The sequence below is a fragment of the Capra hircus genome, chromosome 9, assembly GCF_001704415.2.
Source record: "Capra hircus breed San Clemente chromosome 9, ASM170441v1, whole genome shotgun sequence".
In the NCBI taxonomy this organism is placed as follows: domain Eukaryota; kingdom Metazoa; phylum Chordata; class Mammalia; order Artiodactyla; family Bovidae; genus Capra; species Capra hircus.
Genome location: NC_030816.1, coordinates 13,227,670 through 13,240,317, shown reverse-complemented (window position 1 = coordinate 13,240,317; position 12,648 = coordinate 13,227,670). Strand labels below are relative to the sequence as shown.

Genomic DNA, 12,648 nt, shown 5'->3' with positions numbered 1-12,648 from the left:
GCTCCTCCCACGGTGCTTCCAGGAACCCTTGGGCTGCCCTGGGGAGGGGCTCAGTGGAAGGACATCTGGCCCCTGGAGCCCTCCCTCACTTCATTCAGAACTGTGTCTCTTCTTTCCCGCTTTATATTACATATTGTGGTGTGATTACATTCTAGAGGGAGCTCAGTTACTCTAAATAGTTCAAGCACTTTGAAGCCAAATTCTTTCTAGGGTTATTTGCGGTTTCTGCCTGTTCTCCAGCATGCACTCTAGTGTAATCAGATTAGAGGAGTGTCTGATCTATTATACCTGCTGATGTCTCTTCTACACTGGGGCTGTGTTGTGACTTTGCAAGTTGGACCAGAGCATTTGATTTCCCTAATGTGGGGAAAAATAGAGAGCATAGATGGCTTAGTTTATATTTGAATGACTTGCTCCCCTAGCATGAGAACATTGACCAGTGCACCCTGCAGCCCTGAGCTTCCTTACTTGTTAAATTTTGTCTGCGTGTCCAAAGAAGGCTTGAGAAAAATTCGTATGGCTTTTCTCTGGGAGACAGAAATATGGGTCAAATGTGTTCCTTATGAGCTTGCCTGAAATTAACTTTTTTAAAAAAAGGGATTTTGCTCAACTAACATCCACTATGAACCATTAGGATGAACTAAGTGTCTGCCCACTGTGGTCCTATACAACTGATGGATAACAGGTAGTCATGTGACCAGCTTGGTCAAATAAAATGTGCGTTGGAAGTCAGGTGCTAGTAAGTATATGCTTTTGAATCACTCTCATGCAATTTCACTAGTATTTCATCATGAGACAGGTACTGTAGAGGATTGCTCATAGGAATTTGACTCATATTTGAGTCATATACAAATGTGATGCTGTGCTTGGTCCCTCCGGGCTCAACATCGTTAATTCATGCAACCTGGATGCAAATGGATTTCTGACCATCCAGAGTATCAGCCTTGACAGACAAACTCTAACAAAGACAAATTCATTCAAAAACATATTCTGCATGTTAGTTTTCTCTTGATAGTATTACAGCCATGCTACAGCCCACACCACACAATGAAGCCCGTGTTTTATAACTAGTCTCCCTTATAAAGTTTCTTTAGGTCATTTCTCTTATTTTATTTCTTCTGCACTCAAGAGAGACTAGAAAGTGGCGTATCAAATATAGTAACATTCAGTTGAATTATTTGACCTGAAAATGACGACAGTCACTGTTGCTGAAAGCTGACATGAATACTAGATTTAAGATTCATTTTTAATTCAGTTCCAGTTGCCTTAGTTGGACTGAGTTGATATCATTGGACTTGGTTGATATCACTTTTAAGGGTAATGATGTCATTAACTCATAATTTCATGTAGACAAATACAGTATCGGAAACCAAAAAGCACCACTGAAAAATCTAAATCTTAGAAGTATAACATGGTATGTAGATTATTTAACACAATGACTGAGTTACAAATAAAACGTCAGTAGACTGCAAGGTTCTGTCTAGTAAGAACAAATAAGTATCTTCTCTGAAAGGAAACATAACACATGTGAATAGCACCGTTTTGATCAAGCATTAGACAAGTAATAAGTATATTTCAACCTAAAATAAAGAAGGCATTGACTTTCAGAAACACTGCTTCCTGGACACTGACAAAATACTTAGTTTTAAAACTTAAAAACTTTAACGTTTGAAAACATATGAACCTTTTTTCACCTGTAGCTATTTCTGTCTTGTCTCACATTCACTGAAAATAAATGACTTAAAATTCCATGTGGGAAAACTTGAACATGACATTCTTCAGATAGCCTTTCCAGTGGTTATAAAATAACTGGGTTTGGAAAAGGCGTATTGTGACAGAAATCATTAATTAGTAAATGAAAAATTAAGCTATCACTTCTTTGACTCACTGGGAATGATTTATGGTTCAACATGGAATTATGCCAGTTTTAGCCTTGCCAAATGCTATATTATTTATTCTATAGCTGAGCATCTGACAATTTTACTTAGAAAAATCCCATGGTAGGTTATGGTTTCTGGATCTAACCTAGCAGAAGTAAAATATCTTAAAACATGGTTGGTGTAGGTGGCCAACCAACAGCTAGCTCTGGTGCAGAGGTGATGTTTGAAACCAGATAGCACAGTTGCTAACTCAGCTAGGTCTTTGGAGCTGACCTCTCTTTTTTTGTTATTTTAGGAATTCTCCTACTTTCAAATCATTTGAGGAGAGGGTTGAGACAACTGTCACAAGCCTTAAGGTACAGATGAAGTAAATTTTGCATCATGGGGTTCATGAATCAGGAAAGCTTAGTCGCTTGGTTCCAAAGGTGGGGCCACCAGCATTTGGTTCCAAGGCTGCCACCAAGAAGGCAGCCTTGCACCGAGTCACTTTTCTTCACATGTAAATCTGTAAATAAAACCAGTATTGAATATTGTTACTGTATATGTACAAAGTTGTTCATGTAAACCATTCAGGAGTGAATTGTGCATTCAAGTGAATTGGGGTTTGCATTGATCTCTTTGCTGGTTGGAACTCTTAATGCTATTACTCAAGAGGCAGGTATGTGATAGATAAATGTGGATAGGACAAACCATATGTGAACTCTGAATTTAGAGTGTAAGGGAAATTTCCGTAACAGCTCAGAGCGCCTCTGATTTGGTGTATCAGTAGAAATAAACTTGGCTCCATGGGTTATCCTGCCATCCACCACCCCTCAACTACTTAGATCTGTCTACTCCGTTCACATATTGAGCACAGCACAGCATGAAGGCAAAGCGAAGCTGAGTCACAAAACGTATTATTTTGTAATGGTGCATTTGTTCTCTGGATATTCACTGAGAAGATGCCTGTTGTATAGTAGGTGCTAAAAAAATGGACTGAATTTCATGTTTGAGCATAGATAGATTAATGTACTGAAGATAAAAGAGCAAAAATAGAAGCAATCTAATCTTAAATGTATAGAACATTTAAAACAGGAAGAATCATGGACACTACTAATGACTTTTTAAAAGATATTACCTAAACATAATTACATCTTGATATTATCACTATTTTGTATACAATCCATTTCTGTATTTCCCTATAACTGGGAAAATTAAGAACATGTGTGACCTTTAACTAGCTCAAGAGCAGATATAGGCATGTGCTGATTACCCAGCTGCTTCTGAATCATGCCGCCTCCACATGTGTTGCCAGGCGAGAGTTTATGAGATTGTAAGTAATTCCTTCCTGGAGGTCCTACATGCTCTTATCAATTTTGAGCTGGAGGGTCCTTCCCTTTAGAGGAGGGTTTTTACATGGTATTCTCTTTTCCAGGCCTGTGATTAGGTGTTTAAGGCCCAAGAATGAAATTATTACTCAGCATTTACCATGCTTTCATTGACTCCAGTTACGAGCAGTTTCTAGTTGTACAGTTTTACTGCTCTGCTTGTCAACGTTATCATTTATTGAGTGTTTAGGAACCAGGAGGAGCCATTATATTGCCCCTATTTGTAGAGAAAACTTTTGATAGGGAGGGACATGCAGTGTCACAGAGACTTCTCTTACTAAAATACCTAGTTTCAAAAGAGAAGAGTCAAAAAACCCTAGGGGTTAATTTCTCAACATTTGGTTCTCAGCCTTAGACAGTCCAAGAAGGATGGATTTTGTTGTTAGCTAAATTCTGACACAGGAAAAGTTGTACATTTTGGGGTTTCCTTTAAAAGAAGGAGATATGAAGAAGCAAAAGAAGAATAAAGAACAACCTATTTACTTTTGCTTTTAGGAAAGTCTGGTAAGCTTACAGGACACATATGATTCAAGAGTTTGATCCACACTGTCAGCCTCTCACTTTTCTCACCTCATCTGAATGGAAGGTGTAGAGCGTGCCTCCTCCCTCAGACATGTACAAAACCAACTCCACCAACTGGATACTAGCCTGTGTCAAGACCGCCTGAAAGCAGGTCCTATGTCCGCCGGACTGCCCATAGATTTTACAAGACTCACATCCCACCCAGCTCCTGGGTCATGGCCAATGCTAGCTTCCCTTTTTCCTGCCCACACAGTGGAGAAGAGCTGATAGTCATTCTTTGTGTCAAACCGTCAATTACAAATTCCTCATTCCTTTTGTTCCCCACACTAGACAGTAGATGTTTAACCCTTCCTACATTATTTTCTGTGCAGTTTACTGTTGTGTTCTGAATCTTCTCCAAAGCTCCTATAACTTTCTTCAGTTATGAATCCTGAGGCTGTTTCCTGCTGAAGGAATGACTCGTGAATCAGTAAGGATAAGTGAAATGACCTGCAGGTCGATATGCTGTATTGTACTGACACTGCTTCAAGCCTGATTTTTCAAACACCACTTCGAGGGGCCCATGTTCATATTTGAGTTCTATTAGAAATAATGTTCTGCTGTGAAGTGAGGTCCGTTCCTGCCATCTTCTCACACAGTCTGTCACACCATCTGGCATTTGTACCCAATGGATCATTCGGTGGATCATTCTTAGTTTATACCCAATTGTGTAGTTAGTTTGATTTTCCAGGAAAACTTGCCAACTCATCCAAGTCATGTAAAGGCAGTCCTTTCCACCGACATCCTTGTAATGCACACCCTTATAATACACATCCGTGTATTGCTTGAAATCTTGGCTGTGTAACCTGTGTACTCAATAAGCATAATTTCTATTTCATCTAAAACAAGCAAACAGAAAGCAGGCCTAGAATCAGCTCCTATGAAACCATATTTGGAACACTGTTCTACCGTGTTCCAGTGAATCATGAGCAATGACATCCTCTCCAACTATTGTATTGTTCCGTATCAAGCAGAACATATTTTCAGTGCACCTACTTTTTGATAAGCACATTGTATAGCCTAAATTAAAACCTCAAAAAAGGTAAGACATATTATACTTATTGGTTCTTTGTGTCCTTTCAACTAGACATTTTATTATGAGAGACCAGGAAACCCAATTCAGTAATTCAAAGAAATTTTTTTTTTGCTAAGAGCAGTTATAATTTTGGGGACATAGTGACAAATTCTTGGATGAAAAACCATTTTGAAGGGAAGAGTTCACGAGAAGCTTATTATTCACATCTCTGCTTCAGCACATGTGTACGTGCTAAGTCACTTCAGTTGTGTCCAACTCTGTGGCTCTATGGGTTAGGGTTAGGGTTGGCATGCCATTCTTCGAGGGATCTTCCCAGCCCAGGGATTGAACCCAAGTCTCTCAAGTCTCCTGCATTGGCAGGGAGTTCTTTACCACTAGCGCCATCTGGCGGAGAAGGCAGTGGCACCCCACTCCAGTACTCTTGCCTGGAAAATCCCATGGACAGAGGAGCCTGGTGGGCTGCAGTCCATGAGGTCGTTGAGGGTCGGACTGAGTGACTTCACTTTCACTTTTCACTTTCGTGCATTGGAGAAGGACATGGCAACCCACTCCAGTGTTCTTGCCTGGAGAATCCCAGGGACAGAGGAGCCTGGTAGGAGGCCGTCTCTGGGGTCACACAGAGTCGGACACGACTGAAGCGACGCAGCAGCAGCAGCAGCAGCAGCAGCAGCAGCAGCGCCATCTGGGAAGCCCACATCCTTGGCTTTAGGCAGTACTTCAGTATTGTAGTGTGTGGTCATTAAACTCACATGGTTAGGAAACCCCTTTAGTCCACTCCTTTCTTTGCTAAATTGCTTTGTTTCAAAGTGGTTTCCTCCTTCTTTAATTTTCTCTTTTGATTTGAGAAGTTGAAAACTAGAAGAGAAGAATAAAACAAAGCCCAGAAGAATACATCAGTAGTTGGTATTCACCTGACTCATTACTCTGTGACTGAATGCGACTAAAGAGGAAGATGAAAACTATTAATAGAGTCAATGACATTGAATTAGACTCGTCTCTCAGAAAATAAGCATAGTGAAAAATTAGGTAGTTGAAGCCAATCCCCTGCTTCTTCCCAGTGTTAAGATAACAGAGTAGAGGAGGAATCAGTGCTCTGTGCCTGAGGTCTGCAAACTAAGATGGATAGACTGAATCCAGTTGGTCCCCTATTTTTGAGTGATCTGTAGGCTAAGAAATGATTTTTACTTTTTTCTTAATGGTAATTATTCTTCAAAGGAAGAATAATATTTTGTAATTTGAAAATCAAATTACATGAAATTCATATTTCAGTGTCCATACATACAGCTTTTATGGAACTCAGCCATGCTTATTCACTTACATATTATCTTGGCTGCTTTCTACCATTGCTGATTTGAGTATTTGTGACAGAGACTATGTGGTTCTCAAGTCTAAAATATGTATAATCTGTCACTTTCCAGAATGAGTTTTCCAATCTCAAGCAGAGTGGAAAAACTCAACTTAGTAACTGAATTTACAGAGGCAGAGAGATTTTAGTGACAGTGGGAGAAAAGTATATGTGTGATTTGCGAGAACTGAACTGCTTTCAAAACCTGGTTAAAGGTTTTAAAAGGCAGGCCAGGCAATCAGCAGGTACATTTCTCCGTGTAGTCTATGTCCTTGTGAGTGATCATAATAAGTGACAGTGAGGTGTAGATAGAATTTTGGGAATAGCCACATTATCTATTCTGTACCTTTCTTTTCCTCAAAGTGTTTTTCCATATTGTTACTGGTTAAAGGAGGGCCAAGACTTGCATTAAGCTTTTGGGGCCATTAAATATTCTTTTGAAAGACCTTTTACTAAGAAATTTTTCAAAGTACTTAACCATATTCCTTAATTATAAATTGATTTCTTCCTGACTATATTCTTATTAGCCAACAACAAGTATACAAAAAGAGAGCATCTGAAAGCATCATAACTTTGCATTTTAAGGTATATCCTCCTATTAAGACCGCTGCCTGGAAAGATATGAGGTGACTAATGCTTAAGCCGTGATTCATCTCCAACTCTCAAAGTAGCGACCAGAGATCATGTTCCCTTGATCCACCCTGCTTTCCAAGAGACATTTACCAGAACTTCAGATTGTCTTGTTAAGTCTCAAAAGGAAAAGTTGGCGTCGCTTAAAGGAGTTCCTGCATTTGTAAAATTGGGGGGATTTATCTAACATTCAATTCTGTTTTGATTAAATTGGTTCTCTGGGTGACTGAAGAGACGGTGCAAATCCACAGATCTGGACATGCCCCTGAAGGGACTGGGAATTTTAGATGTAGAAGGGACAAAGAGAATATTGCTAAAGTTAGACACAGAGAGTGTTGTACAAATTAAAGTTTCGAGTCCAGTCCCCAAACCCAAATATGATTGACACCCTAGCCCTCTGTGAAAGGAAACTTAACTTCTCTACATCCTTGGCATCCCCTTTTCATGCCCGCTCAAGAAAACAAGTATTTCTGAACTTCAGAGTAATCCATCTTATTTTTTAAAACTACGAAAATGACAAACTAACTGTACCTGTGCCTCTTGGCCCGTTTCAGACGAAAGTAGGCGGGGCGAACCACGGCGGCGGCAGCTTCGAGGAGGTGCTGAGCTCCACGGCCCACGCCAGCGCGCAGAGCTCGGCCGGCGGCCCCCGGCTGGCCGAGGGGGAGGAGCTACAGTGCTAGGGTCCCGCCCTGCCCGCGCGCCTCGGCAAGGAAGACCACTGTCCCGCGGGAAGACACAGGCCTTGACCTTGTTCTTCAAATGGCTTCGCCTCAAAGTTTAATTAAATGATTTACATTTGAATTCGTGTCTTTGCTGGACCACACAACCATTTTAGAGTTCCTAGATTGTCATCTTTTAAAATGTCAACTTCAGCAGGTACACAGTTGGTCATGACCCTTGTTTTTGTGTAATTCAACGTTTTCCAAACCTGTAGCTGTTAATTATTTGCTTTGATTTTTGCTTGAACTCCTATAGGAAGTGCATGTCTTTGAAGGCTAAGTGGCCCCTTTCAGTTCTGTCCGCTGGATGGCTCTCTTTCTAACTGGCTCCAGCAGGGAATGAGATGGCACTGCAAATATCTTCAAACTGCTTGTGAGCTCCCTCACCTACTTCAATTAATTCCTTATGCTTATTTGAGCAATTAAAATAATTGATTTTAATGATAACTTTGAATCCTTAATTTCTTTACGTTTCAGGGCTGTTGATGAACTTGATAGGTGGTAGTGTAATTCTGCAGATGCTGTTTTAAAATCAACTTCTACTGCTAATCTGGAGAATATAACAGGATACATAAGTAATTATAACCTCTGCTACTTTAGGATCCTAAAACAATCTCCGATTCTGAAATTCTCTCAAATCTACCTAGAATAGTATTTAACTCAGGTAACTACTGAGTTAAGTACGCAAGAAACAGATGCAAAAGGATTTGCTAGAAAATGGTAGGAGCAGAGTTCTGCCACTCTTTCCAGTATGCAAACTGCTCACATTAAAAAGAAAATCATCTTAGTACAATCAGATTTCTGCAGTAACGTTTACCTTTCACATCACAAACTTCTCTTTTCTTCTCAATGGGAACGTACGTTTGTTGTTAGGTAGCAGGCAGCATTTATTATTAGTAGTGGGTGTTGGGGGGTGGGGGGTGTATAATTTCCTCAGTTCTGTCTCATCGCAGCAAAAATTTGAAATGGCAGACCAGTGTTGCAGCTCTGTTACAGCTCAGTTTTATTGGGCAAGCAAAGAAGAGTACACCCTCGAGGCATGAGGGTGGGCCAACCCAAAAGGAGAGGCCTCAGTCTGTCTTGGCTTCCTCCTTTGATTCATTCATCTCCTCCTCCCCTTGAGCCTGCCCTCTGCCAGTTGGGGTAGGCAAGAAGGGGGCATGTTTGCTTCACCTGAAGTTCTCACTCCAGTCTGCGGATTTTCTTCTGTTCCGTTTTTGCAGGCTTTTCTCTGTCTTTTAGCCACCACCATTTTGGACTCCTTTTTTCTATACTAATTACCTGACAGTAGCATCCTATAGCTACATTTTTAAAAGGTACACTCTAGAATGTAGAATAGATTTACCAACTAAAAAAAAACCAACCCACCCCAAATTTAAATATAGTAATAATATATATTATTTATAGATATATCTAATCCATATAATATGCATAACATAGTATGTTCATTGTTCATTTTGTAACTTCATTAGATAGAAGTGGGTATTTGTGACATATTGAAATAAAGCTAACTTTAAAAAATTCTACTCACATTAATGGAGCAGAACAATCCATATACCTAACTGAAAATCAAACTGGTTCAGGGACACAGAATCTCCGAGGCCTGGACTCTTGGGAGCAACAGGTGTGGGGGTGTAAACGAACCAGAGTAGACGAATGTGGACAAAGGAGCTCTGCCAGTCGAAGTGTTGGCATTCTCCATAACCTAGCCTTCCAGCCTGCTGGCTGAAGCCAAACCATGTCTAGCTGGCTTGTGAGTGTGTTGCTTGCCCACTGCTATGGCGTGCGCTTGGTCTCTCTGTCCAGTCTACAGTGGCCTGGTCACCTCTTATAAACTCACTGCCACCTTCTTTTGGCCACATTCAGCACACTGCATTGTATTAGAAAATGCAGTTACATTGCTATAAACAAATGTCTTCATTCACCAATCCATTTCTACACACAATAGTCTCAACCTTACAATCTGAAAACATAGCATGAAAACTGGGCAGAAAAATGGTCAAGAAAATTAGTGTTAATGCTCAAAGCTAAAATAAACTACATCTTAGCTGTTTATTTTAAATCATTCTTCAAAAATTCTATTTTGATGTTTTATAAAAACTATATTCCTATCACCTCTATTAATTGTTAAATTTTTAAAAATTATTCCCTCTGAGCGAGGAGCGGTATGATGGCCATGATGTCTTTTTTCATTCTGTCATGAGATGTGTGATGAATAACCCACATCACTTCAGTTCAGTTCAGTTCAGTTGCTCAGTCGTGTCCAACTCTTTGTGACCCCATGAAGCACAGCACGCCAGGCCTCCCTGTCCATCACCAACTCCCGGAGTTCACTCAAACTCATGTCCATCGAGTTGGTGATGCCATCCAGCCATCTCATCCTCTGTCGTCCCCTTCTCCTCCTGCCCCCAATCCCTCCCCGCATCAGGATCTTTTCCAATGAGTCAACTCTTAGCATGAGGTGGCCAAAGTATTGGTGTTCCAGCTTCATCCTCAGTCCTTTCAATGAACACCCAGGACTGATCTCCTTCAGAATGGACTGGTTGGATCTCCTTGCAGTCCAAGGGACTCTCAAGAGTCTTCTCCAACACCACAGTTCAAAAGCATCAATTCTTTGGCGCTCAGCTTTCTTCACAGTCCAACTCTAACATCCATACATGACTACTGGAAAAACCATAGCCTTGACTAGATGGACCTTTGTTGGCAAAGTAATATCTCTGCTTTTCAATATACTATCTAGGTTGGTCATAACTTTCCTTGCAAGGAGTAAGCGTCTTTTAATTTCATGGCTGCAATCACCATCTGCAGTGATTTTGGAGCCCCCCCAAAATAAAGTCTGACACTAAGCCATGCCATGTGGGGCCACCCAAGACGGTAGGGTCATGGTGGAGAGGTCTGACAGAATGTGGTCCACTGGAGAAGGGAATGGCAAACCACTTCAGTGTTCTTGCCTTGAGAACCCCATCAACAGTATGAAAAGGCAAAATGATAGGATACTGAAAGGGGAACTCCCCGGGTCAGTAGGTGCCCAATATGCTACTGGAGATCAGTGGAGAAATAACTCCAGAAAGAATGAAGGGATGGAGCCAAAGCAAAAACAATACCCAGTTGTGGATGTGTCTGGTGATAGAAGCAAGGTGTGATGCTGTAAAGAGCAATGTTGCATAGGAACCTGGAATGTCAGGTCCATGAATCAAGGCAAATTGGAAGTGGTCAAACAGGAGATGGCAAGAGTGAACGTCGACATTCCAGGAATCAGCAAACTAAAATGGACTGGAATGGGTGAATTTAACTCAGATGACCATTGTATCTTCTACTGTGGGCAGGAATCCCTTAGAAGAAATGGAGTAGCCATCTTGGTTAACAAGAGTCCTAAACGCAGTACTTGGATGCAATCTCAAAAACAACAGAATGATCTCCGTTCGTTCCCAAGGTAAACCATTCAACATCACATCACTTAAGTAGAATAATTAAAACAGTCGTTGGTTGGCAGGTCTCATTTTCTCATTGCCTAATGACTCTGGAGCTGCCTGTGTCTCCCTGACTTTGACGGGCAAGTGTATCCCAATTTGACCCGCTGCTGAGTTGCCCTATTTTGTTCAGCTGGGCTCAGCTCACATGCAGTATTTTCAAGTGTTCCACAGTACTGAACAGGACTGGCACACAATGGACATATTTGGCTAACAAATCAAAACAGCTTCAGGCTAGATCAGCACCAAGTATATGAAATGATATTATATGTATGATACCAAAAATACATCTCAATAATAAAAAATTCCAATATGAATTGTGATTACAAAATATTTTTGAAGTAAGCCATTCTGTAATTTAACCATTTATCACTTATTAAATCCTGTTTTGATGGAGAATATTCATAAGTTCACACACCTTTATCTCATCAACTATGACTATTGATAGTCATGTCAGCAAAACAGTCTGCATTTTCCCTAAATTACACATTTCTTATAGATCTGGTCATGAATCATGGAAAACAGAACAACTGTGTGCTTTACTGTGAACACTCCTGATAAGCCATGCCACTCACAGTGGTCAATGTGAAGAGGACACTGGGGATCTAAGTGACTGTTCCGCCACTGTACTTTGTTCCAAAATTACGTCAGCCTGAAAGTTGTTGAACTTCACTGTATAGTAGTGCAAAAGGTTGTGAACTTTAACCCCAACCCTCTCCTCTCACTTTTTATCAGGTTGGAGTGTGGATGGGTATAATAAAAGAATGTAACCGGGAAGGGTTAATTTTGAATTCATGTTGCTTATATGACTTTAACCCTCATTTTGCCACTTTGGGGGTTTCCCTGGTGGCTCTGATGGTAAAGAATCTGCCTGCAATGTGGGAGACCTGGGTTCGATCCCTGGGTCAGGGAAGATCACCTGGAGAAAGGCATGGCAAGCCACTCCAGTATTCTTGCCTGGAGAATTCCATGGACAGAGGGGCCTGGCAGGTTTGCAATCCAGGGTTGCAATGAGTTGGACATGACTGAGCAACTAACACTTTGCCACCTTGTTATTATAGGCATACATAATTGCCTGCCTTGGGGAGATAACCTGAGCCCACCTACCTGTGAAGGACAGTAAGGAAGTGAAACTAATATATCCATCCACTTGCCTGAGGCTTGCCATTTGCAAGGATTGAATAGTCTTTTCACTTGTTTCCTCACCTCCCTCAGTCTCTGATCCATTGAAGAACCTGGCAACTAGGCCCTGGGAAGATGGTTATTTTGAGGTGCTATCTTGCCATCTTCTTGGTCAGCCAGCTTTCCGAATAAAGTTGTCTTCCTTAACACCTTTTCTCAGATGTATTGGCCGATCTTTGACAAGCAGAGGGAGCCTGGATTTGGTAACAGGGAGATGGTGATAATGTGACATGGAAAGCAACTATTTCAAACCTGGTGTTTAAATATATTATTCCAGTAAGCAAGATTTAGGAGTAAATGGGAACCCTCACGTGGCAGGTAAATGAAAAACTGAGATGATCGTGACTAGTACTAAGTCTGACCCAGGAAAAACTTCCAAAGTCTCTGTGTGGATTTATGAAAATTACAGCAGGCAAACATCCCAATAAAACTCCAGGGTCAAGGAACATCTTCCG

At 40.9% G+C, this 12,648-nt stretch overlaps 1 protein-coding gene across 7 annotated transcripts in view; it reads left to right on the top strand.

Annotated features, from left to right (window-relative positions):
* TPD52L1 (tumor protein D52-like 1) overlaps nucleotides 1-7,988 on the top strand; it is a 93,641-nt gene extending 85,653 nt beyond the window's left edge. For 3 of the 7 annotated variants that reach the window (XM_018052956.1, XM_018052955.1, XM_018052957.1), the window contains 2 exons: nucleotides 2,176-2,236; nucleotides 7,374-7,985. In XM_018052956.1, coding sequence (XP_017908445.1) covers nucleotides 2,176-2,236; nucleotides 7,374-7,502 — 190 coding nt within the window. In that variant the 3' untranslated portion in view covers nucleotides 7,503-7,985. Of the gene's footprint in view, nucleotides 1-2,175; nucleotides 2,237-7,373 lie in introns of all 7 variants that reach the window. The other 4 variants (XM_018052959.1, XM_018052958.1, XM_013966367.2 and 1 more) reach the window with 3 other exon arrangements.